Source organism: Nilaparvata lugens, chromosome 11, assembly GCF_014356525.2.
Source record: "Nilaparvata lugens isolate BPH chromosome 11, ASM1435652v1, whole genome shotgun sequence".
In the NCBI taxonomy this organism is placed as follows: domain Eukaryota; kingdom Metazoa; phylum Arthropoda; class Insecta; order Hemiptera; family Delphacidae; genus Nilaparvata; species Nilaparvata lugens.
In genome coordinates this window covers 17,442,172-17,466,519 of record NC_052514.1, presented here as the reverse complement: position 1 = coordinate 17,466,519, position 24,348 = coordinate 17,442,172, and the positions used below count along the sequence as shown (strand labels likewise).

At 35.9% G+C, this 24,348-nt stretch overlaps 1 protein-coding gene across 4 annotated transcripts in view; it reads right to left on the bottom strand.

Annotated features, from left to right (window-relative positions):
- The window catches only part of LOC111050039, an 89,723-nt gene that overhangs the window by 42,260 nt on the left and 23,115 nt on the right, over positions 1 to 24,348 (bottom strand). For all 4 annotated transcript variants that reach the window (XM_039437705.1, XM_039437707.1, XM_039437706.1 and 1 more), the window contains exons 8-13: positions 20,538 to 22,101; positions 10,892 to 11,040; positions 5,894 to 6,092; positions 4,975 to 5,149; positions 3,114 to 3,252; positions 2,092 to 2,249 (exon numbers count right to left, since the gene is read on the bottom strand). In XM_039437705.1, coding sequence (XP_039293639.1) covers positions 2,092 to 2,249; positions 3,114 to 3,252; positions 4,975 to 5,149; positions 5,894 to 6,092; positions 10,892 to 11,040; positions 20,538 to 22,101 — 2,384 coding nt within the window. The remainder of the gene's footprint in view (positions 1 to 2,091; positions 2,250 to 3,113; positions 3,253 to 4,974; positions 5,150 to 5,893; positions 6,093 to 10,891; positions 11,041 to 20,537; positions 22,102 to 24,348) is intronic.

The window sequence follows — 24,348 nt, the reverse complement described above, 5'->3', positions numbered from 1 at the left end:
TAAAACTCCATAAAACAAACCACAATTTTCAAAGTAAGCTATCTGATTCAAAAGAAAACGCTTCTTTCTGGGTATAATTCAGCCACAAACATATCTTTTGATAGGATATTTGACATGATTTTATGAACCCTGGAAATACTCATATCACCAGATTTGATAATGAGTTTAGTTTACAAGTCAGGGCACACTGATACAATAAGTTCTAAGGTATTCCTTTATACAATACAAGGAAAATTGAAATTTGAGCTTCAAGGTGCACGAGATTGATATTTATAGAATCTATGTGCAAAATGTGTAGATCTAAATCATTCCCGTTTTTCCGGTATGCAATCCACAAGTTTACATTTTTTGAAACGAACAAACACAACCCTGCTCTCTCTTATCATATAAGATTAATTTATTTCAAAAATTACACTTGGCCACTTTCAAAATATAATGCATTAGTTATACTAACATATCAACTCTTTAAATTGTAGTATCTTTATTATGCTTCAATACTGAAGCTTGATTATGCTCGCATAATGGAATATTCCATACCCAATCAGTTACCACTTTATATGGTTACACAAAAATAATGCTCCTGGGACAACATAAGTATAGTTTACTATGTACATTTTTTACTGTCTGGCTTTACTGGATTCTTTACTGAATCTTTTACTGGTGCTTGGACCAATTAAATGGCTTGAAGAAGTTTCAGCTTTCACAAACTGCTAAGGCATTTCGATTGAACAACCGTCAACAACCTATATAATGTCAAGAAAATTGCATTGCCGTATGCAACATAGATAAAGCTTTAAAAATTGGTGAGCTTGTTCCGTACAGGCTATTCTTATTCATCACGAACTTACTATAAAAGGATTCAGGCTTAATTTTACATAGCAGGATCAAGAACTATAATAAATCCAGTCCAACTTATTGGTGGTCTTGACAGATTTGACAGATTACGTCAAACGTTCTGTTTGTGTGGACAGAAGATTTTAAGTTTGGCATGAGTAAAATTAGTATAGACAAACCTGGAAAAAACTGATCGACTGTTTCACTGTGAAATGCTAATCTGGATGAAGTTTTATTAAACTTACTTGATCGTATAGACTCAATTAATCCAATTCAGTCTTCAATTCAGGCATGATCATGGAAGACTGACAATAAGTTGAAGCGTGTGAAGCGGACTTTATACAATAACTAGCAAGTAACCCGTGCTCCGCAAAGGTCTAATTAAAAAATGATCAACTGAAAACTTGACCTACTGAAGCCTTAAATAATTAAAAATAGGCCTATAACCATCCTCGATAAATTTAGAATCAATATGCAAAATTTCAAGTTAATCAGTCTAGTAGTTCAGACGTGATGATGCGTTATTCGTGAATTTACTATCCTGTACGTGGATAAGCCTATTCTTTCCTTCATTATATTATATACTAGATAATAGATGACCTTACAATAAAAGTATCAATAACCTTATTACATATAAAAGAATCAGGCTGAGTACCTTCCTATATTAGGATCATAGACGTTATTATAAAAGAATAAATCTATTGACATAAACTTGATTAAAAAAATAGAGCACGGACACTATTGTACATGGGTCAACAACCTTATTATACAAGGATAAAAGGATCAACGAATCAATCTAGGACTCTCTTATTCCTTCTCTATGAATCTCTTAAGAAAGAATCAATCTATTGAATTTATTATAAGAGGAGCAAGGAGGCTATTATAAATGGATCGATAACCTTATTACACAAGGCTAAAAGTATCAAAAAATTAATGTCGGACTATCTTAAAAATAGGACGTTTTTATTTGAGACTCCTTTATTCCTAGAGATTCTCTGGGAATCTCTTATAAGAGAATCAATCTATTGACATTGACTTTATTAATAAAAGGAGCAAGGACACTATTATAAATGGGTCAATAACCTTATTATAAAAGGATTAAATCTGAAAATAACAACTTTGACCACCTCCAGCCCCAATCAGCCAACACGCCAGAAACAGCAGAGTGAGAGAAAGAGAGAAAGTGTAGAAATTGAGCCAAAGGGAGATGAAAAGCAAGTGAAGCAAAGTGGATTGATTAGTGAGAAGTGTACATACCTTGACTCGAGCGCCAGGACACTGTCGGCACTCTGGTGGAGGGGTGGAGCGGCGGAGGCCGCAGATGACTGGGGGTGAGGGTGGAGCGGGGGCGGCACTGGAGGGGCCACGCGACGGTAGCTGCGGAACTGAGCGGTGGGCACCATTCGCACCTGACCCTACACAATCACATTTATTCATTTTTCACATTTAACAATACACACATCAAATACATGATTAGAAAAGGATCAACAGGCCTAGCCCAAAAATGTTCCCTTTCCGAATTTTGATAGTAGTAAGCCTATGTCTAAAAGGTAGGTTATGTTGCTTCACTTTGAATCAAATTCCGAGTCCAGAAATATACAAACTGGAATTTAGAAACTGTTTCATTTCCATAAAATATGCAATATGATTGCATTTCCATCCTTGGAGTATTGGTAGGGAGTTCAGAAACTGACTGTTTATTGAAAATGACTTATTGAAAATCACCACCAGCAAACGTACAACTTACTTGCTGGTGGGGGTCTATCCTAATACTTAATTCAACAATAAATATTAAGTCGCCTGCTTAAGCAGGCGATAAAAAAAACCATAAGTTTAAGAATACCGTGCGTGAGAATAAGTTTCTCTACATGCGTTACCTTCAAGTACACTACATGCAATAAGTTAAGAATGATACTGATAAACAATATAGTACTCCCAAATATCATTAACGAAAAAATAGAAAGCTGCTTAGGATGAGTAAAATTTTGAAAAAAATCATCTCACTGTAAATTATACATAATATATCATGAAAAGAGGAGTATTACATATAGTACAATTATATATTTAATATAGTTACTCATATGTGTAACTATAATATGCAATAATATGTAGGGTATAGCCTAATAAGAAAAAACTATTTTCTTACACAAATTATATAAAGCTCAATTGTTAGAAATAAAATGATCTGAAATCCATTTATTCAGAGTTTCACTTCCCTGATAATATGCTAGAATGTCATCAGGTGTTATGTTAATTGATTCAGAGCTTTGTTCCAATACCTTGCCGAGGAAGCGCAGGTACTTGCGGTCGAGGCTGAGGTTGTCGGTCGCCTGCGGCTGCGACTGCGGCTGCTCCGTGTCTGAACCCCGACTGCTGCGGCCCAGCTTCTTCAGCGAGCCGAATTTCTTCTGGCCATCACTGCAAATTTCATCACATTAGTAATTTAAAGTTGTAATCTAATTGAAATCACAGTAGAACCTCGATAAAGTACACTCCCGTTATAGTAAATAATTTTTTGCAGTCCTTTGAAATGTCTATATAGCAATTAAGGTAAAACATCAATATAGTACACATCTTACTGTGAAACCCTCTTCCAGTTATAGTAAATTAAATGAGTTTCAATCAATTTCAGTGGAACATCGATATAGTACGGTACAGTTTTTTCAAACCCTTGAAACATCCATATGGCAATTACAATAGAACCTCGATATAGTACACACCGTTATACTGCATTTCCCGTTATAGTGCATGTTTTCTGCAGTCCCTTGAAACGACCATATAGCTCAATGTCAAAAATTCCTACATAGTGCATTATTTTGGCCTATAGTGAGGTTCACGTTATAATGGTAGTGGAGAAAGGTAGGATAACAGCGTTACCGATTGTCTGCCTTGACACTGCCTTCTATAAAATATAGCTGATACATTTACATTCAATGTAATATTAACGGTTCATTCTTTTTAAAAAAATATTCAAATACATTTTAATAGAATACCAATAGAAATCAAAGGAGAGGGAAATTTCAATAGCTTCAAAAGAAAAATTAGACATTGATTATTCAGTATCGGAATACAAAGTAGTGAGGAACTAATAGTAAGTAGGATTTAGATTTAAAAAGTATTCTATTTAAATAAGGTAATTTATAGGTAAAAAAATAGTACCTCGGTTTAGTATCATTGTAGTAGGTGATGCTTAAGGTAATAGATATAGTTTTAGATTTTTTGGAATTTTTTGTATTAATCTGTTGTAGCATAAATTTGTATTAATTTGATGATAACCTCGACACATATATTATATAGTGAGGTATCATTTTGTAAACCTTGAATTTCGTTATACAGTACAGTATTATTGAAAATTTATGAGAAAATAATATGTAATGTTTCTGAATTTATGAATAAACTCCTCTGGATGTGTCGTCCAACATCCAGAGAAATTATTATTATTTTATTAGTCGAGAAAATATATTCTTCAATTATTCAATAATGAATTTTTATAATTGAGATTGAATACTTAGTTAATCAATTTGTACTTTATGAACGTTCTGGCAACGTTGTGGAGCTAGAAAAGGATAGTGCTATCTGCTTTGCCGAATGATAGACGAGGATAGCAACACCAATGATAATCATTCAAATACTGACATAATAACGTGGACTTCACTATAGAGCCCCATAATATTACATTTTTATCGTTTCAGGAAGAAATCGTTAAACCCCTTACTACATTTCAAGTGTGCAGAACTCTTTAATAGTATACAAAAACAATACGTAGTATTCTAACGGATCTAACACCACCATTAAGTTACGTAAGTAACATAACCTTTAATTATGTATTCCAAATTAAGGTTTGAAGCAGTTTTGGGCAAATGCCTGTTGTTTTTACATGAATTGTATTTGCATATGAATAAATGAATAAATTTTACATTTTATACATTTTTTTATTTTGATAAACCATAGCTGAGAATTGACAAAGGCGGGGTCTGCTGGACCCCAATAAAGTATATATTTTTCTCATCAACCCCGATATAGTACACTCCGATTTAGTATAGACCTCATAATAGTACATTTTTTGAGCGGTTCCTTGAGATTTACTATCTAAGTTCCACATATTTTAAATGAATATTAATGTTATGATATGAGAATTACCTTTTGCTGCTATTGTTTTCAGTGAGGTTGTGATGCGATCGCGACGTTTGTGGTGAATTGGGTGAGCCCGAGAGCAGTCCTGCCAGCTTCTTCATTTTCGGGCCACGAAAACACGACTCGGTTTCAGTCTCTTCCACTGTGGACATCTCACCCTCCGATTCACTGAACAATATAGCTGTAAACATTCACTAAATTACTAACTAACTACTGGAATATTATTACTGTATAAATTATATTAGAGAGTGCCTGTGGGCGAAGTGGTAAAGCCGCACGGCTGACAACGGAGAGGTACCGGGTTCGATTCCCGGTCTGGTCAATTTCTGGACAGTTTCTTTCTTCAATTTTTTTCTGCTATCTTCGGCCAATATTTGCAGTTGCAGAAGTCCTTAGTTCTATTTATATAGCTTTCATTGGATATTTGAAATGATTATTATACCATACAGTAATAAATCATTTATCATTGAATCAATGTGATTTATTCAACAAATCCTCCCAATGAAAAGAAAGCAATGTACAGACTAGTTAAACTTTTGTGCAAATAATTCATTTTGAAAACACAAAAGGAAGTTATCTAAAGCTGCGTTTACACCAAAGTTATTAACAAAATGTTAATAACTTAATCCTTATAGATCGAACATGACTTATCATACACATGATGAACATATGTGTTTGTCAAGTTCCGTTCAATCTAATAGAATCTATAAGAAATAGATCATAGATAATAGATCGAACATGACTTATCATACACATGATGAACATATGTGTTTGTCAAGTTCCGTTCAATCTAATAGAATCTATAAGGATTAAGTTATTAACATTTTGTTAATAACTTTGGTGTAAGCCCAGCTTAACAATTAAATTGATTGGTTAATTCAAGTGAATTCTAAATTAGTTTGAATTTGTTAATGTTAGCACTTACATTCGCTATTAGCATCCAACGCAACGGTAGCCATGGAGAAGCTGTCAAGCCAGGTGGTTAGCTCATCCTGATTTTCAGCAGCAAAGTAGAATATTGTTCCAGTGTGGTAGACCTTCAGCGCGAATTTCCTACTTTTCACTTCTTCGGCTTGCGATACGGTGAAGCCAGGCAGAGATATAAGGCAGTGCGCTTTTTGAGCCTGTAAAATTGTCAAACCCATTAATAATAAAAAAGAAAAGTAATGTCATAACTTGAAAATATTTTCTCTATAAATGTAATGAATTCCGTTGTGCTGAATTATCATTGGTCGAATGAACTTCTTCTTTTTCGTACCCTTTTGCCGTTAATCGTCGGGTTCCTTCAACCATTCTCTAAGCTGTATACGATCCTGTGCCATTCTCTTCACTTCATTCATTTTCTTTCCTCTCCCAGCAGCTATACTCTCTACATGCTGATTCCATTGCAGTCGTGGTGGTCCCCTGCCTCGTTTTCCTCCTGGTCTTGCCTCCATAACCAGCCTTGCCTTTCGTTCATCACTCATCCGAGCTACATGGCCATACCATCCAAGGGTTTTTCACTGAACAGTTGTAATCAGTTCCTCCTGTTTTAATGTTTCTCTGATCACACTCTTTCTCACTCTGTCTCTTTTGGTTTTTCCAACCACCCTCCTTAGGTATCTCATTTCTGAGGTTTTTTTTCAAAAAAACATAATACACGAATAAGAAATACAATATACAACATATTTTGGAATCCCCCTACTAGACTATCCATCTGTGTGTAGGGGGGGAGTTCCACTTTATACATAATAAGCTTAATCTGCTCATAGAAGTAAATAATAGAGAATACACTTTTATTATGGATGTATTATTAATATTCTGATTATAAAATAGATAATATATTGTGCTGATGTATATTTAAGAATGAGTATGTAGAAATATGTATGTAGGAATAAGTATACTTAATACATTGATTGATTAAAAGAATAAATAAAGAAGAAAAAACAATATTTTATTGAAGACCGCAGTGGCAGGGATTCCAGAAATTCTCAGAAGAGAGAATGGAAAAAAGCATAAACCAGAAAGGCAAAACAGTCAAACCGGCTATATCAATGATAAAATAAATACCAATCAATTGTCTGGAAACCTTGAAGTCGTGTTGGTCACCAAGCATAACGAGATTGGAGTAGTTCTTCTGAAGCTTCCCAACCAATCTGGTACAGGCACCTGTCCACCCTCTTCCTAAACACTACCAAACTAAATGCCTCTGCTTCCCTAATCACCCCTGGTACATTTCTGTACAATATATGGGCCAGGTATGAAGGATTTGTCAATTCAGAGCCGTGAGTCAGCTGAGGTATCTCAAAGCTGTAATTGGATCTGTGGCGAGTTGAGTAGCTATGGTTAACTGTTTCTCCCAGAAGTTCAGTTTTGTATTTTTTGGTGTGGATCAACAAATATTTAATAAAAAGTTGTTTAACATTCAGTACGGGAAATTCGATATACAATTGTATTGTTGGGTATCTAAAGTCTCTCTTTAAAATTGTTTTTATAATTGATCTTTGGGTGACTGCAAGAGGCTCAATGACTGAGGAGGAAGCCCCTCCCCAAGCTAGAATTCCATATAGTATTAGAGATTGGACATAGGCAAAGTAAACTACTTTGCACTGATCCACACTCAGAACATTACTAAGCTCTGAAAATGCGTGAAGCAGCTTTCTGAGCCTATTCTTAGCACACTGGACATGTTGTACCCAACTCATCTTGGAATCCAAGACAACGCCCAGGTATTTGTAATTATCAACGCGCTCAATCATACTACAATTACATCCAGCAGACCTGGGATTATTACAAGAATGCATCGTTAGTGTTAGTGAGCCTGGATCAGCTCGATTTCTTGTAACTATTGGCATAAACTTCGTTTTTTCCACATTTACTGTAAGGCTATTGTGATCAAACTAGTTCTTTATTTTTGACAAATCAATAATTGAAACACTCAAGTAGGCCTCCTCCCAAGTGCTCCTAGTAGACACTAGTGCTGTGTCATCAGCAAACAGATACAACTCACCTTCAACTACTAATTTTGACAGATTGTTGATATAGATTAGGAATAGCAGTGGCCCAAGGGTGCTTCCCTGGACTACCCCATACTCAACATTCTCTTTATCACTATTTTCACCATTTATGCATACTGATTGCTGTCGATTGTGAAAGTAACTCTTAAACCATTGGAGAGATATTTTTTATCCCCAATGATTCAAGTTTTTATTAGAATTCTCCTGTCAACTGTATCAAAGGCTTTTGCCAAGTCCAAAAAGGCTATCAGCACTTTTCTTCTTGATTTAATACTACTTGAGATAGCCCTAGACATATTGAAAAGAGTATATTTGGACTTTTGAAAACCATACTGTGAGTTGGAGATGAGATTGTACTCGTTTAAATACTTAGTCAGTTGTATTTTTATACACTTTTCGATTATTTTAGATAATGTTGCCAACAAAGAAATAGGTCTGTAATTGGAGAATATGCCTTTGGGGCCTGATTTATAAATAGGTATTACTCTGGCTGTTTTGAGAGCGCAAGGAAAGTGTCCAACCAGAATGCTTAAATTGACTATATGTAGGATAGGATGTATTAATATGTCAATATTGTTTTTAATCACTCTAGTAGGGATTCCATCACAACCTGGAGCTTATCGCCCTTTCAAACTCTTCACCACCTCCCCCAATTCCTGCCTCGAGACCGGTTGCAGCTGAAATTCAGAGTCCACAGCATGTTCATCATCTCTCACTACTGGTGCATCCTGGGTTATTATAGAGCTTGCTAGGTTTGTCCCAACTGTGGCAAAATATTGATTAAATTGGTTGGCAATTTCTTTAGTTTTTTGAGAGTCGATTACTTCACCAGGGCGGGAGAATGCACTAACGGGGAATGATTGACTATTATCTATACGACCTGAGATTTCGTTTATAACCGACCAAAAGTTTCTAGGGTTACCAGTCGCTTCTTCAACTTTGTTTTTGTAATAGTTATACTTGGCTCGCTTGATCGCTGAATGTAGCATATTTCTATATTGAGTAAACTCTTTTTTAAGGAGATAGTTAAATGGTTGTCTATTGAGTTTTTTTCTGAGTTTATCACGATGTCGAATAGAATTTACCAGTCCAGCAGTTATCCATGGTTTGAGTTGAGTATTTCTAGATGAAACTTTTACTTCATGTGATTTTTCGACAATTATGTTTTGTACCGATTCAATGAAAATATCTGTTGCATTGTCAACGTTGTTTTGTTCAATGACTCGACAAGGTAATTCTACTCTAACCACCAACTGAAATCTTATTTCCTCATAGAAAAGCATTCCATAGGGACAATCTAGAGGTTAAATAATCTCAAAATTGTCTATTTGATGATTTTCTTTGAAAGTCGAATTCATTTTCAACAAATAATGGATGTTTTCCGTTCTCTTCTTCCTGCTACACATTAAACACAGTAATTAATCATTGAATTGATTCCATGATGACCATTGTTATCAAAATTTGAATCGTAGGTCTCTCCATTGAATTCAGTAACTCTTAAATTGCCCCCTGTGGGTTGGGGGAGCTTTGAGTCGATCATCGTACTCAAGAATGTGTTGAAAACCAGAATTCACCCACAGTATCCATGCATGCCGTAGGAGGCGACTAAAATGGACCTCAAGGTAACTCCAGAAGTTACCTTGCCTTCAGACCCACGGGATCTGTCCCATCAGGGCAGTTTCGGAGGGGCAAAAAGAAAAACCCAAGAGACCAGAGATGGGTGAAACTCCAGGCACAAATGTGGTCGAGAGGCTGAGTCGAGGGTGACAAGGCGCCGGGCGCCCTAGAGGCAGTTTGGTGTCCCCTCTCTCAGCGGAAGGACCTACAAAAAGGCCAAAAGTGGAACTCACATAGGTCACGAGTTTGTGAGTGGAGAGGCCAAAACTCACCACTGCTCAAAGAAGGGCGGCCATTTAGGCAAAGCTTCTTGGGAGAGGTGAGGCTTTTGACCCTGCAAAGTTTTGGAGGAGCAACAAGAAAAAACCCAAGAGACCAGTGATGGCACACCCAAGAGACCAGCGAAAAACCAGGCACAAATGTGAGTCAAGAGGCTGAGTCAAGGTTGGCCGGGCGCCCTAGAGGAAACTTGGTCGCCCATCCTCAGCGGAAGGACCTACAAAGAAGGCCAGGAGTGGAACTTAAGTAGGTCACGATGACTTATCAGTCTGAAAAGACTGCCAAGCATATCACACTGGATTGCGACAAGGATTGCAACTAGGTGATGAATGGAATGTTAGAATAGGGAAAACTCCTGGTTTTTGTAAAGGACATAGGTATTGGTTTGCCTAACTAACATACTACTTGAGAACACAATAAGCTTCGGTTGACGTGTGGGGTTCTTTGAACCTTTGGATCCTTGAATCCGTCCCTTCAAAAACACTAAACAATAAACTCTTAAATCGCTGATATCAATAACTATTACTAAACTTAAAATACGATGTGAGGGTGACATCCACTCCATCGAGATCTCAGTTGATCAAGACTGGGCAAATTCAGTACGTCCAGTTTTCAGTTAGACAAGTTCCGGTTCAAAAAGTCCAGAGGATACAGTATCATATATTCAATTATTGTGAAATTATCATAAACCTCTGGTTAATACCATCCTAATATTATCATTTAAAAGCAGAGACCTAACCTCCAATCTTTCCCTAACCTAACCTTCAACTGAAATATCCTCAACCCATTCTTAGTAGCCCCTGACTAGCGTGCAACGTTATAGCTGACTGCAATGAAAACATGATGCCATTAGACTCAACTAATAACTAAACGGCTCAACTTCTCACTGGTATCAATGTCTCAAGAAATAGTCGAAATAGGCACTGCGATTTCGATAAATTGATACCCTCCCTCTCCATTGAATACAGTAATTCTTAAATCAGTGATATCCATCACAATTAACGATATAGAAGCAGGATATGTGAGGTTACCTCTTTGGTCCTGAATCCATAGAACGTTGTTCCCTTGATGACAAACCAACCGGTGTTCCATTGACCCGAGCCTTTGCGACACCGCTGCTGCAGCCAGCCCTGGCACTCGCAGCCAACAGACACATCAGCCACTGACACATTTCTCATTTCTGAAAAATATCAATTCAATATTATAAAATTGAAAATGCTTTAATCGATTTTACTGGAATCGACTTTAGTTTGGTTGTTGTCACGTTATTCTTTCTATTAAAATAACGATTAGCCTCCTGCTTGGCATCAGTCGGTAAAGCATGAGATTTAATATAATTAGGGCGTGGTTTTCTAATAGTATTCAGTCTTAAAAAATCTTGATAGGCCTAGATATGGGCTTCTTCAATAACTCTTGTAATTCAATAAATAATAAATATATATATATATATATACTTATACTATAGAGATGAGGAATATAAAATAAATTGCACACCATGAAAATTTCACACATATATTACACAAATAATGCAAAGATCAATCGAGGCAAAAAAATATATATATATAGAGCGATAAAAAATATAATATAAAAAATAGAACAATATTTGAAATCAATAAAAATATCACAGGCTAACTTTATATTCTAGATTTATGGCACGAATCATTACCATGTGCCTTTATCTTGAAATCATATGCATTCTTTGGCATGTAGCTGTGACATGTACTTGCTAATACTTGTCTGCTTGGATAATTCAATCAAAAATATGTGCTCTAAGATCAGCTTGATAAATTAGCCACTAATAATCCAAATATATATTTATATATTAAAATCTCTAGTATTTAGTAGATTTATTTGTATCGCATATATATTTTTATCTCAGGGTGCAAGATTCGGCACCTGACGGAATAGGTAGAGCCTTTCATCTAGTGAATTAGAACTATGATAAATTATCGCAAATTGTATTGCAAAATTAAATATTGTATGCATACGTTTGATAGCCTAGATTTCGTACTTCTTTGATTAAATAGAAATTTCTAAAATATTGATCTATATATTTTTCTTTCAATTAAATACCTTTAATACTAATTTTTACTTGCGCAAGTATTACTCTTATTAATTTCTTAATTTATAATAACCCTTTCGGCGAGCTAGCTTTGATCATCAGATTATTTCGAAGCACTAGGGCGCCCATCACTAAATTCAAATTTAATCACTCACGTGTCGAAAATCTTCTTGTAAGCCGCCGATGTCGATCCAACTCCATGCGGTCCGGGAATATGGTAGCCGGAATCGTCTCCTCCAGGGGTTATAAATTTAATAAAAATGAAAAATGACTTCTGCTTCACAATAGCATCACGAAGTCTTTTAAGAAATTTAATAATTTACTTTAACTTTAATTTTTTACAAAATTATTAATAAGGTACTTCGCTCTAAAATATTTGGGGTCCTCTTATGGTGGCATCTGGCTGGCGAGTGCTGGTTCTTCCTTTTCAAGTTTTACAGATCCTCTTTCCGACTTTCAAATTAGCATAAAATTTAAATATCTCAATCTTCCGCCATTAAATTCAAATAGATCTTACAAAAAATGCTAAAATATTGCTTAGATTATATGATTAATAATTTCTTTGCATTCGAGCCATATTGATAACATAGGTTACACAAATTTTTACACAAAATCTACTACACTTATATAAATATATATAATATTTTTAAATTGGCCTACAGTTGCCGCCCATTAACTGCCGTTTTACTATTGGTGCATGCAAATTTTATTAGGTATTCATGCGCCTGGTAACTCTTATTTCCTGAATACATTAAATTATTTTTATTTGGTTTTTTATTTATGCCCTTTGCATGCTAGTTAATATTCTATATATTAATATTAATTCCATGCTACCTAATAATTAGCCACGTGGACGGGTGTTTTTTCACATTGCACACCATCCGAATGCAATAAAGCTCTGCCAAGGGGTTTTGGTCAGATTCTACGTTCTTCGGTTTGATCGATCTCTAGGTCACCGATCCGTGAATACTTCTACATAACCTCAATCTTCAAATATTTTATAAATAATCTATTTATGAGTAGTAAACTTCCTTCAAATCCTTTTAGGTTCTTGTACCATTTAGCCAGAACAAGCTGATGCTATCTAATCATGTTTATTATCTGCTTGGCGATATTAGCCAATTACTTTATTTTTAGACCTATTACTATTTCTGTTAGGGCTTTTTATCTACCCAGATTTAAGATGTTACACGCGCCCCTGGGTTTGAATTCAAAATATTTGAGAATCACAATGTTTTTAATGAAAACCCACCCTTCAATACATCGATATACATTATACTTTATTTATAAATTATACTCTCATTACTTCTATCACAGTTTGCAGACATATTTGCTGCATCTCCTTTATACCTTTATCAAATACAATAACAAATTCTCCTCCTCAACACACATAAAAATATCATAAATATAAACTTCTAAACGCACTCCTCCTGACAACATTTACAACACAGTAATTTTTAAATTCGCCGCTTGCAGGGCCGCCAACTTAACTACACACATTTCATAATTCTCATAAATGATTCCTTTTAGACAATAATTTCGATTCATAAACTTCTGGGCTTATATCTTATAGTATTTCTTAGGTCTTAATATAAATAATTTCTATACATCAGGTACAATACTTTCTTTTGCTAATGGCTCTTTGGTTTTGGTAACTGGTATTCACTTTAAGTCTTTTCAGGTAACAAACGTGGCATAATAAAAGTAATAAATATAAAAACATATAAATAAATATATCGACATTAATAAATATAATAAATAACAATAATAAATAACTCTTTGGGTACAGTACTTCTTTTTATAAACATATGTTCAACAGACATTACATTCATTTGATTTGGGTGGCTTTGGTCAGCTGGTCGCTGTTCTACAATTCATAGTGTTACATGTTACATCAGAATTTGCTATCGACTTTCATAACTAACCTAACTGCTCAATTTTTTCTCTTAAAAAGGTAATTAACAAATTTTAATTTTATTATCCCCGCTTGTGTCCTTTTTTATCTGATGTATATAATTTAATTACATATTTAAAAATTATTCTTTTTCTTATTGCAGGCTTCTAACGGTTGGAAGGAATTAAAACATTGGATTGTTGCCACGCGGTCCTATGCCAAGATTAAATTTATTAAGGAAGGTTAGTAATCGGTTTGATAATAATGTTTTCCTTGATTTCTTATCATATTTATTTCCAATTTGACGATATAGCATGTAGAAAATGTTGTGATTTTACTTGCATCTTCTTGCATTCTGTTTGTAGATGTTGCTGTAGGCCAGTTAGGTTATCTGCTATCTGTTGGTGATTGTTGAGGCTGTCCTAATTGATAATTTATCTTCATCATAAATTTAAAGCCCTTGTATCTGGTGTATTCCTTTAAATAATTCCAAGCTTCATTTATGATAATTTCTTTTAATCCATTCTTTTTCCAATAAATCTGTACTCTTAACTCATCCTTCCTTTCATTATCATTTAATATTCTTGATCTTGGTTCATTATAAATTAGTAGGCTCACAACAATAACTATTTTTATAATATTAACTTTCCATTCATCAATACTAGATTCTTTCAATACCAACAATACAATATTTTCCCCTCATATCTACAACACAGTCTTTTATTAATATCACAGCCATCATAACAAATAGTATATAATATATCAGAACCTTTATTATCTCCTTAATAGTATAACCTCTAATCATATAGCCAGGTACTTCCATTTTATTTACATTATTCCTTATTTCTTTCACTCTTCCTAGACACCGTTTATCTTTCATCAATCTCAATAAGTAGTCCATTTCGTTGTTGCCCATGCATGAATCCATAGTAGTCCTTTTAGTAGCTCCGGTTTTAATCCATTCATTCGATCCATTATTCCGGTCACATCGCTGATTGGCTCTCTTGAAGCGTATGTGCCGCGGATGCACGCCGTCGGTCCGCTCCTGTCCTCCTCGGTGTCGGTCCGGTGTTCTCTTCGGGCGTTTGAACCGTGCATGCGGCTTCCATCGGCGCGCGCGGTTCCTCCTTCGCTTTTTCCGCCTCCGGGCCTTGCGATGCATGTTCTCCCGAATGCCGTCCTCCTCGTCCTGATGTCGGCCGTCCGGTGTCCTCGGGCGCTTGCGTCTCCGGGCCTTGCGGTGCATGCTCCTTTCATCCGGTATTCCGTCCTGCCTGGTGTCATCCTCTTGGTCCTCTATCCTGGGTTCATTGGGGTGCCTTGGTGGGGTCGAATGATGCATGGGTGCGGTGGCGGTCTCTTGATGCGCGAGTGTGACTTTCAAAGCGGGTAGTATGGTGGCGGTCTCTTGATGTGCGGGCTGCTCTACCTGCGGTGATGGATCGTCGGCGGGGAATATAAGGCTCAAGAGGGTTGATGTTTTCGGGCTGTTTTAATTACATGTTGAGCGGCGGTTTTTGGTGGTGATTTATCTTGTATTAACATCTGTTTTTCTAATATTTTCGGTAAACCGTTCACAAAGGTGGTATATGAGGCTGTAGTATCTTTATTTTCTCTATCTATTTTTTCTGAGCTTGTGTGGTTGTATCGGGTTATCATGTAGACATAATTGTTTAGATGTAGTTTTCTGTATATCTGGTGGCGGGTCGTTGGGTGCTGGGTTCCATGTTTTTTGTTGATTTATTCCTGTTGCATGCGCTAATGTATAAGTTGTACTAATTTGATGAGGTGGCGGTTTGTAATTTTTGTCGTAATTATTCTGAGTGTTATCATTATTTGTGTTAAATCGATCACGGCCATAATAATACTTTCTTTCATAGGTTTGCTGTGGATAATGGTTTGTTTGACGATTCTGAAAACTTCTATTATTCCAGCTGTTATTGTGTTTATGATCATTTCGGTGTTCAAATTGAGGAGTATGTCGTGAGCAATCATATGGTACTGATTCATAGGCTTGGCTGGTGTACTGATTAATTTTTGAATTAGGTTGATTCTGTGCATACATTTGATCTGACCTGTGATTTGATATTGCCATCATAGATTGTATATTGTATAAATAATCTATCAGCTGTTTGCAACTAGTTATTGGCTGTGTACCCAATGCTGTTCTGACTTGGAAAGGTAGCTTTTTTACGATTATATTTGCTAAAACTGAATCACACATTGGCTCATCTAATTGAGCATTTTTCAGTTTAAGGGTATTAACAAAATTGATGGATGTGTCGTCTGTCCTAGAATTAAACTCACAAGCAATGATATTGGCTAGTGCATCCATTTGTCTATTTTTACTCCAATATTGTTCCAGGAAAGCTGCACTGAACTCGTCTAACGTCCTGAATTCGTGATTATGGATCTGGAAGAATATCAGAGGTTCACCGCTTAACAAACTGGATAATCGAAGACGCCAAAAATTCCAAGAGGTGGGTGTTAATGATTGAACTAGTTTTATCTGATCTATAAATTCTTTAGGTTGGAGATAGCGGTCTGTATTGTCAAAACGGCCTAATTCATTGAAACTGTGTAGTGAATCAAACGTTGCTATGGGAGTAGGCTCTATATTCTCGTGCGGAAATTGATGTATTTGATTTTCAAGTTGTATTAACTTCTCTTGGGCCTGTTTCCAATGACTAGAAGCTTCTGTTTCATTATCTACTACTTCGGCATTTAATTCAGATGAAAATAATTGCTGTTCTCCAACGGCTGTCTCCAATGAATTAAGTTGTACTTTGTTTTGATTTATATCAGAATTTAGGTGAGCTATTTGTGTAGATTTACTATTCTGTTGTTTATTTATGGAATAAGTTGACTATTGTTCCTGTTTGTAGCTATTTCATGAATTTGTGAAGTGTTTTGTGCTGGTAGGTTATCTATTCTTTCCGCAGTCTCCTTACCCATTCTTACCGATGTATCCTTCAGTGATTCCCGCATTTCCTTCATTTCCGCCTTTAAGTTCTTCATTACTGTGGTCATTGTTTTTTCTAAACTATTAGAAAATGACTTGATCATCCCCTCTACTATAACCCTCCTTATTGCTTCTTGGGAGACATTTAACGGTTTATTACTGTTCACAGGATTCTTGGCGGTGATTGAAGATATCTGGGCGTTGGACTCCATCGCGCCCCCCTCAGCGTCGATCTCCGCTACTATCGCCGTCTGCAGTGTGTCTGCTACCTTACTTTGCGTGGACGAAAAGAGACTCATATTTTAAAAATGGATTAAGTGTCAAGTGTTTGTTAAAAAAGTGAAAGTTTTGGCCAACAAGGCATTAATAAGGACACAAATGAGGATAGGCCTATGGACATTACAAGCCAGGTAACCTATTTATTACTTAAGCTCTTATAATATAATAATACTATTCATTGATTTCTGACTAGCAGTTTAGGCCCATAAAATATAATAGCTCTCTCTATAAAATATATTTTCTACAATAATAATAATATAAAATTTTCTTTAAAACATATAATTTCTCTCTATTTAAAGCTCTTGTTTCCCCAAAAAGTAATACAAATTTCCCTTCGCCAGTTTTCCTCACAACTCGTATAAGTTATCTATAATTTTCAATATGGTTATTGACTTAATTTCAAATAATTATTCAATGAGCTTGGCTCTCATCATCAGTCCCACGTTGGTACGACATGTCTTTCTGTCGTATCCGTGGCCCCACGTTGGGCGCCATGTCTTTCTGTCACGTTATTCTTTCTATTAAAATAACGATTAGCCTCCTGCTTGGCATCAGTCGGTAAAGCATGAGATTTAATATAATTAGGGCGTGGTTTTCTAATAGTATTCAGTCTTAAAAAATCTTGATAGGCCTAGATATGGGCTTCTTCAATAACTCTTGTAATTCAATAAATAATAAATATATATATATATATATATACTTATACTATAGAGATGAGGAATATAAAATAAATTGCACACCATGAAAATTTCACACATATATTACACAAATAATGCAAAGATCAATCGAGGCAAAAAATATATATATATAGAGCGATAAAAAATATAATATAAAAATAGAACAATATTTGAAATCAATAAAAATATCACAGGCTAACTTTATATTCTAGATTTATGGCACGAATCATTACCATGTGCCTTTATCTTGAAATCATATGCATTCTTTGGCATGTAGCTGTGACATGTACTTGCTAATACTTGTCTGCTTGGATAATTCAATCAAAAATATGTGCTCTAAGATCAGCTTGATAAATTAGCCACTAATAATCCAAATATATATTTATATATTAAAATCTCTAGTATTTAGTAGATTTATTTGTATCGCATATATATTTTTATCTCAGGGTGCAAGATTCGGCACCTGACGGAATAGGTAGAGCCTTTCATCTAGTGAATTAGAACTATGATAAATTATCGCAAATTGTATTGCAAAATTAAATATTGTATGCATACGTTTGATAGCCTAGATTTCGTACTTCTTTGATTAAATAGAAATTTCTAAAATATTGATCTATATATTTTTCTTTCAATTAAATACCTTTAATACTAATTTTTACTTGCGCAAGTATTACTCTTATTAATTTCTTAATTTATAATAACCCTTTCGGCGAGCTAGCTTTGATCATCAGATTATTTCGAAGCACTAGGGCGCCCATCACTAAATTCAAATTTAATCACTCACGTGTCGAAAATCTTCTTGTAAGCCGCCGATGTCGATCCAACTCCATGCGGTCCGGGAATATGGTAGCCGGAATCGTCTCCTCCAGGGGGTTATAAATTTAATAAAAATGAAAAATGACTTCTGCTTCACAATAGCATCACGAAGTCTTTTAAGAAATTTAATAATTTACTTTAACTTTAATTTTTTACAAAATTATTAATAAGGTACTTCGCTCTAAAATATTTGGGGTCCTCTTATGGTGGCATCTGGCTGGCGAGTGCTGGTTCTTCCTTTTCAAGTTTTACAGATCCTCTTTCCGACTTTCAAATTAGCATAAAATTTAAATATCTCAATCTTCCGCCATTAAATTCAAATAGATCTTACAAAAAAATGCTAAAATATTGCTTAGATTATATGATTAATAATTTCTTTGCATTCGAGCCATATTGATAACATAGGTTACACAAATTTTTACACAAAATCTACTACACTTATATAAATATATATAAATATTTTTAAATTGGCCTACAGTTGCCGCCCATTAACTGCCGTTTTACTATTGGTGCATGCAAATTTTTATTAGGTATTCATGCGCCTGGTAACTCTTATTTCCTGAATACATTAAATTATTTTTATTTGGTTTTTTATTTATGCCCTTTGCATGCTAGTTAATATTCTATATATTAATATTAATTCCATGCTACTTAATAATTAGCCACGTGGACGGGTGTTTTTTCACATTGCACACCATCCGAATGCAATAAAGCTCTGCCAAGGGGTTTTGGTCAGATTCTACGTTCTTCGGTTTGATCGATCTCTAGGTCACCGATCCGTGAATACTTCTACATAACCTCAACCTTCAAATATTTTATAAATAATCTATTTATGAGTAGTAAACTTCCTTCAAATCCCTTTTAGGTTCTTGTACCATTTAGCCAGAACAAGCTGATGCTATCTAATCATGTTTATTATCTGCTTGGCGATATTAGCCAATTACTTTATTTTTAGACCTATTACTATTTCTGTTAGGGCTTTTTATCTACCCAGATTTAAGATGTTACATTGTTTGGTACAAAATAGAAATATTTTATATGGATACTGTATTTCAATTATTAATACATTTTTTGAACGATTTTGTTCGGTGAAGAATGAAATACATTTTTAGAACGATTTTGTTCGATGAAGAATGAGATATTACTGATAACAAAGTAATAAAGCTCTTAGTACACTATTATAGTATCACCTATAAGAGTAACGGGCAGGTAGGGAACCCTGAAAACTGATGTGGATTAAAAAGGAAAAGAATGGATATTGTAGAGGCATTTTTATTCTTCAAACTCAACTAACGTACTAAATTTTTTTTTATTTTATGCACTGCTCAGTTTTGCTCATTTACCTTGAAATAAAAACGAATAGAACTCAAATAATTTATGTGGAGTACATACTCTATAGTAGTAGTAGATGCTGAATAGTATTCATAAAACAATAGCATAATGCCTCTATGAATATTAGAGATTTCAAAAAACAAGTAAAGGGTGGTTCAAGTGTTTAATAAAACATATCAAATCAGTGAGCTCTAACAGCAAAGAAAGTGAATAGAAAACATTAATAAAAACTGTTGAAAAATGATATGTTGCAAAACTATTCAATTCTGTTGCCTTCTTGTGAATACACAATCACGACTAATTGATAGAATGGAATCTCCACAACCTATTAATCGATGGTTTCTGTGAAACTTTCGAAAAAAAGGTTTAAGTAACGCTTCTGAACTCGTCTCTCAATGGAGTCAAAACACCATTTCAAAAAAACTAAAAATATAAGACATATCGAAGGAAACAATCATATAAATACATATCAACGATCATAAAATACGATGAAAGTGAATAGTTTACTCACAAGGAGAAAAAAAATCACAACCGTTAATTGTTCTGGCAAAATATTACACTAAAAATTGACGTATTTCGACAGAAAAGTCGCATTTTGAAAAAGCAATGTAATCCAATCTGTTATGAATTAGATGTAGTGAAAGTGAATACTCACTGGCGAGAAGAGGATTCTTCTTGCGCAGGGCCTTGGGACTGCGAGTGGCGACGGAGGAGCGAGCGGCAGCTGTCACTGTGCGGTGGTAGGTGGGCCGAGGGGGGGCTGGGCGCGGGGGAGGCTCAGGGGGAGCAGCCGGCCGACGACCGTCACCTGTCTTATGTCGCGGAAAAGTAGCCGGAGCAGTTACTGCAAACTCGATATTAGTCACCGGTTTCCGTTCGGGCATTTTCGGCGGCAGAGAAGCGGTGTCAGTCTCAGAGCTGTGACTGCTCTTTGGTAACCGTTCCATTGTGGAGCTGCTGTAATCCGTTACAGTCTCCGAACTGTGGCTACTCTTCGGCAACCGTTCCATTGTGGAGCTGCTGTAATCCGTTACTATTTCATTGGACCGATCGTCGGCTGTTGTAACTGTTACATCGGGGAGTATCCTTCGCGGTGGAACTGGTATCACACGTTCACTGGGTGAGGGCGCATACAAATCATCACGACAGACCTGGGATATGGTTTTTGATAAATCAGCACCTCCTTGGTCCTCTTTCAGTCGGTGCTCGATCAGAGAGGTGCTGATTGTTTCGAGGAGCTTGCCGATTCGTTCAGTCTTGGCAAGGTCATCCTCGTCACAGTCCTTCTCCTTCAGTCGACTTGTTTCATCGGCCTCGTCATGCAGCCTCAACAGATGCAGCTGGTTGATTGTTTCCACGATTTGTCCGTGCACCTGTTTCTCTTCTACAGCCTTGATGTGGGTTCTGGCCGGGGGGAGGGGAGCTACGGGTAGGGTTATTGGTGGAGGATCGATAGTTATGACAACGTTGTCTTCCTTCTGTTCGTCGGGGTCTTGAGCCTCAGCATCACTCCTCACCAGCTTAGGCACAAACAACCGGTTGCCCACAATTTCAGTGACCGGCCGAGCCTGTTGGTCAGCTGAGAAATCATAGGCGGGAGTGCTGTGACTCTTGTCGAGGCGTCCTCTCTCTTTCTTGGCATCGTCCGTTTCCTGGTCCAGCTTGACAGTGCGGGCGGTCACCTGAGGCACAACCGCCACCTTTTCGGGCGAAAGCCGGAACGTTCTTGCAGGCACTTTTGGTTTGGGAGTCTTATCGCCACCAGCCGACAAACTTCTCGCTTTGTCGGCCTCCACAAACACTTCGGAGACCTTTGAGAACATTTCTATCTTCTCCCGAAGCGAAGTGGGTCGATAATCGTCATCGGTGACATCCTCTAACAGCTTTTTACTGTCGAATACATCATCACTCTCGCTGGATTTCTTGCTGTCGGGGGTTCTGAACACATCGTCACTGTCGGTTGATTTGTTTCTGGGCGAATTCTCGACCGTTCTGAATACGTCATCGTAGACACTGTCCGTCGACCGTTTTCGCCGGAAGACAGCTTCGGGACGACACGAGCTGACCAGGTCCGGTTTAGCCTTGAGGCTGTCGAAGCTGCTGTATTTGCGTCGAGGCGACAACGGCGCATGCGCACCACTCTCATCGACGCCACTCTTTTCTCTGCTCGGCTGCGTCGCGTCGCGCCACTCACGTTCCAGCTTCAGTTCTTGCCAAAACTGAAAAACAACCCAATTATTAATATTCCATGTTCTAGAATAAGAAATTGGTTGAATTTATTACAATTCAACTCAATATTTACCAGAATTTAAACTGGAAATTGGTTGAATTTATTACAGCTCAATATTTACTTGAATTTAGTTACAATATGCCATATTTATTTGAATTTTGATAAAATGAGTCGATGAAACTTTATCTTTAAATATCATGAATCTTATTTCACGATATTGCATGGTTCATTAATCATATGTATAGTAGAATGTGAAGATTATATTTATATTGAAAAAGGTACTCCCAGAAAAGCACAGTTTGAACTTTATGGCCCGGTCGCACAAAAGCCTATTCAATTTTAATCATTCATTAAATGCCACGATAATCATATATATATATATATATTATTATTATTATTATTATTATTATTATTAGCCGTCAAGCTCCCAGATGGAAGACGCTGAGCAAAATTTGGTTCATTTTTTGTTTTTCTTGTTCTTTTTATCAATCCACCAGTTTTTCATTTTCAGTGAGAACTCCGCTTTCCTTGCTTCACTCCATTTTGTTCCCACTCTTGGCACAGTCATCTCTGGTTTAACTTCCCATTTTTCAACCTTTTCTCTGAAACTGTTCCTGTTGTATATTTCATCATTGTTAATGTTAGCAAGTATTAAGTCCTTCTTGACGTTTTTCATCCATGCACCTCCATTACTAAGGGTTGCTACATATGTTACTATTCTTTTTGTAAGTCTGTGATCTGGAAGCCTCATTATGTGACCATAAAATTTAAGGCGCCTTTTCCTGATGTCTGCTTCTATGTTAGAGTATTCTTCAACTTTGGCTGTTTTCTGTAGTCTATAACCATCTTCGGTCTTTCTTGGTCCAAGTATTTTTCTAATTATCTTCCTTTCTTCTTTTTTCAAATTTTCAGTATCTGTTTTTCTGCTAAGTGTTAGGGTCTCGCTGGCATACAACATTGTTGGCTTGATTACTGCGTTATAATGTTTGATTTTGGTATTGATAGACATACATCTCTTATTATAAATATATTGCACTAGCCCTAGGCCTTTACGAGCTTTCTGTATCCTTTCATTTTGTGCATGTTTTTCTGATATAATTTCCCCAAGATATTTAAAGTATGGTACCTTCTTAATTGTTCCATATTTTGTTTGTAATTTAGTAACTTCTATATTTGATGTTGTGAAAACAGTTTTTTCAAATGATATTTGTAAGCCTACTTGTTCAGCACATTCTTTTAAAATTTCTATTTGTTTTATTGCACTTTCCAATGAATCTGACATTATAGCAAGGTCGTCTGCAAAAGCTAAGTATGGAATTTGAAGATTATTTTTCTTGGTTCCCAGCGAGATTGGCTTCCAGTGGTTCACCTCCTTCAGTTTCTTTTCCCATTCTTCCATTACTCTATCAAGAACTATGTTGAAGAGCAACATATATATATATATATACAGGGTGTCCCAGATAAGGTGTAAACCCCGGCTACCATAGATTTTAAATGCAATTCGCAACAAAAAATGTTTAGTCAAATTTTCTCCTATCGACCTTCGTTTTCGAGATATATTGATTTTTCGATATTTTTCAAGTAGGCGTACTTCCAGTCATTAAATCGTCAATATCTCAAGAACCATTGGTCTTAAGTGAATTTTAAGGACATCGTTGAAAAGAGGACAAAATTTCACATTGATTTGAGGTATAAAACATGCCAAAGTCAATTATTGAGTAGTATTTTTTAGCGGTCAAAGTTGAAAAAGAGTGATTTTTGAAGTTTCTTTGAAAACTTCAGACACATTTTGACCAAATACAGGTGTCTAGCTCAAATCCTCGAATCAGAATTTCAGTTTAAATTCGATTTTCTAATTAAAAACAAGACTTATCTTGTTTGAGTGTGAATAATTGTCTACAATTTGATAGCTTTGTGTCGAGTGATTGAGGGCGTAAAAATACTTTTTCTATAGGGAAAAGTATTCGTTCGTGTTCCTGAGTTATTAAGTCTAGTTTTTTCATGAGTGTTTGATTTTTCCAATTCACTATTTTAGTTTTGTTGTTTTCTGTTTCCAAGTTTATATTTTAGTTGGAGTATTGTTTTCGAGTGTAGTTTATTTGAGTTTTTTTTAGTTTATTAGTATGATAAGTCTTTTTTTCACTCAAGTTCAATAAGTTATCAAGTGTCCGTGTTTATTATTATGTTACGAACCAACTGTAGTATAGCACCTGAAACCGTAAATATCGAAAAGTGA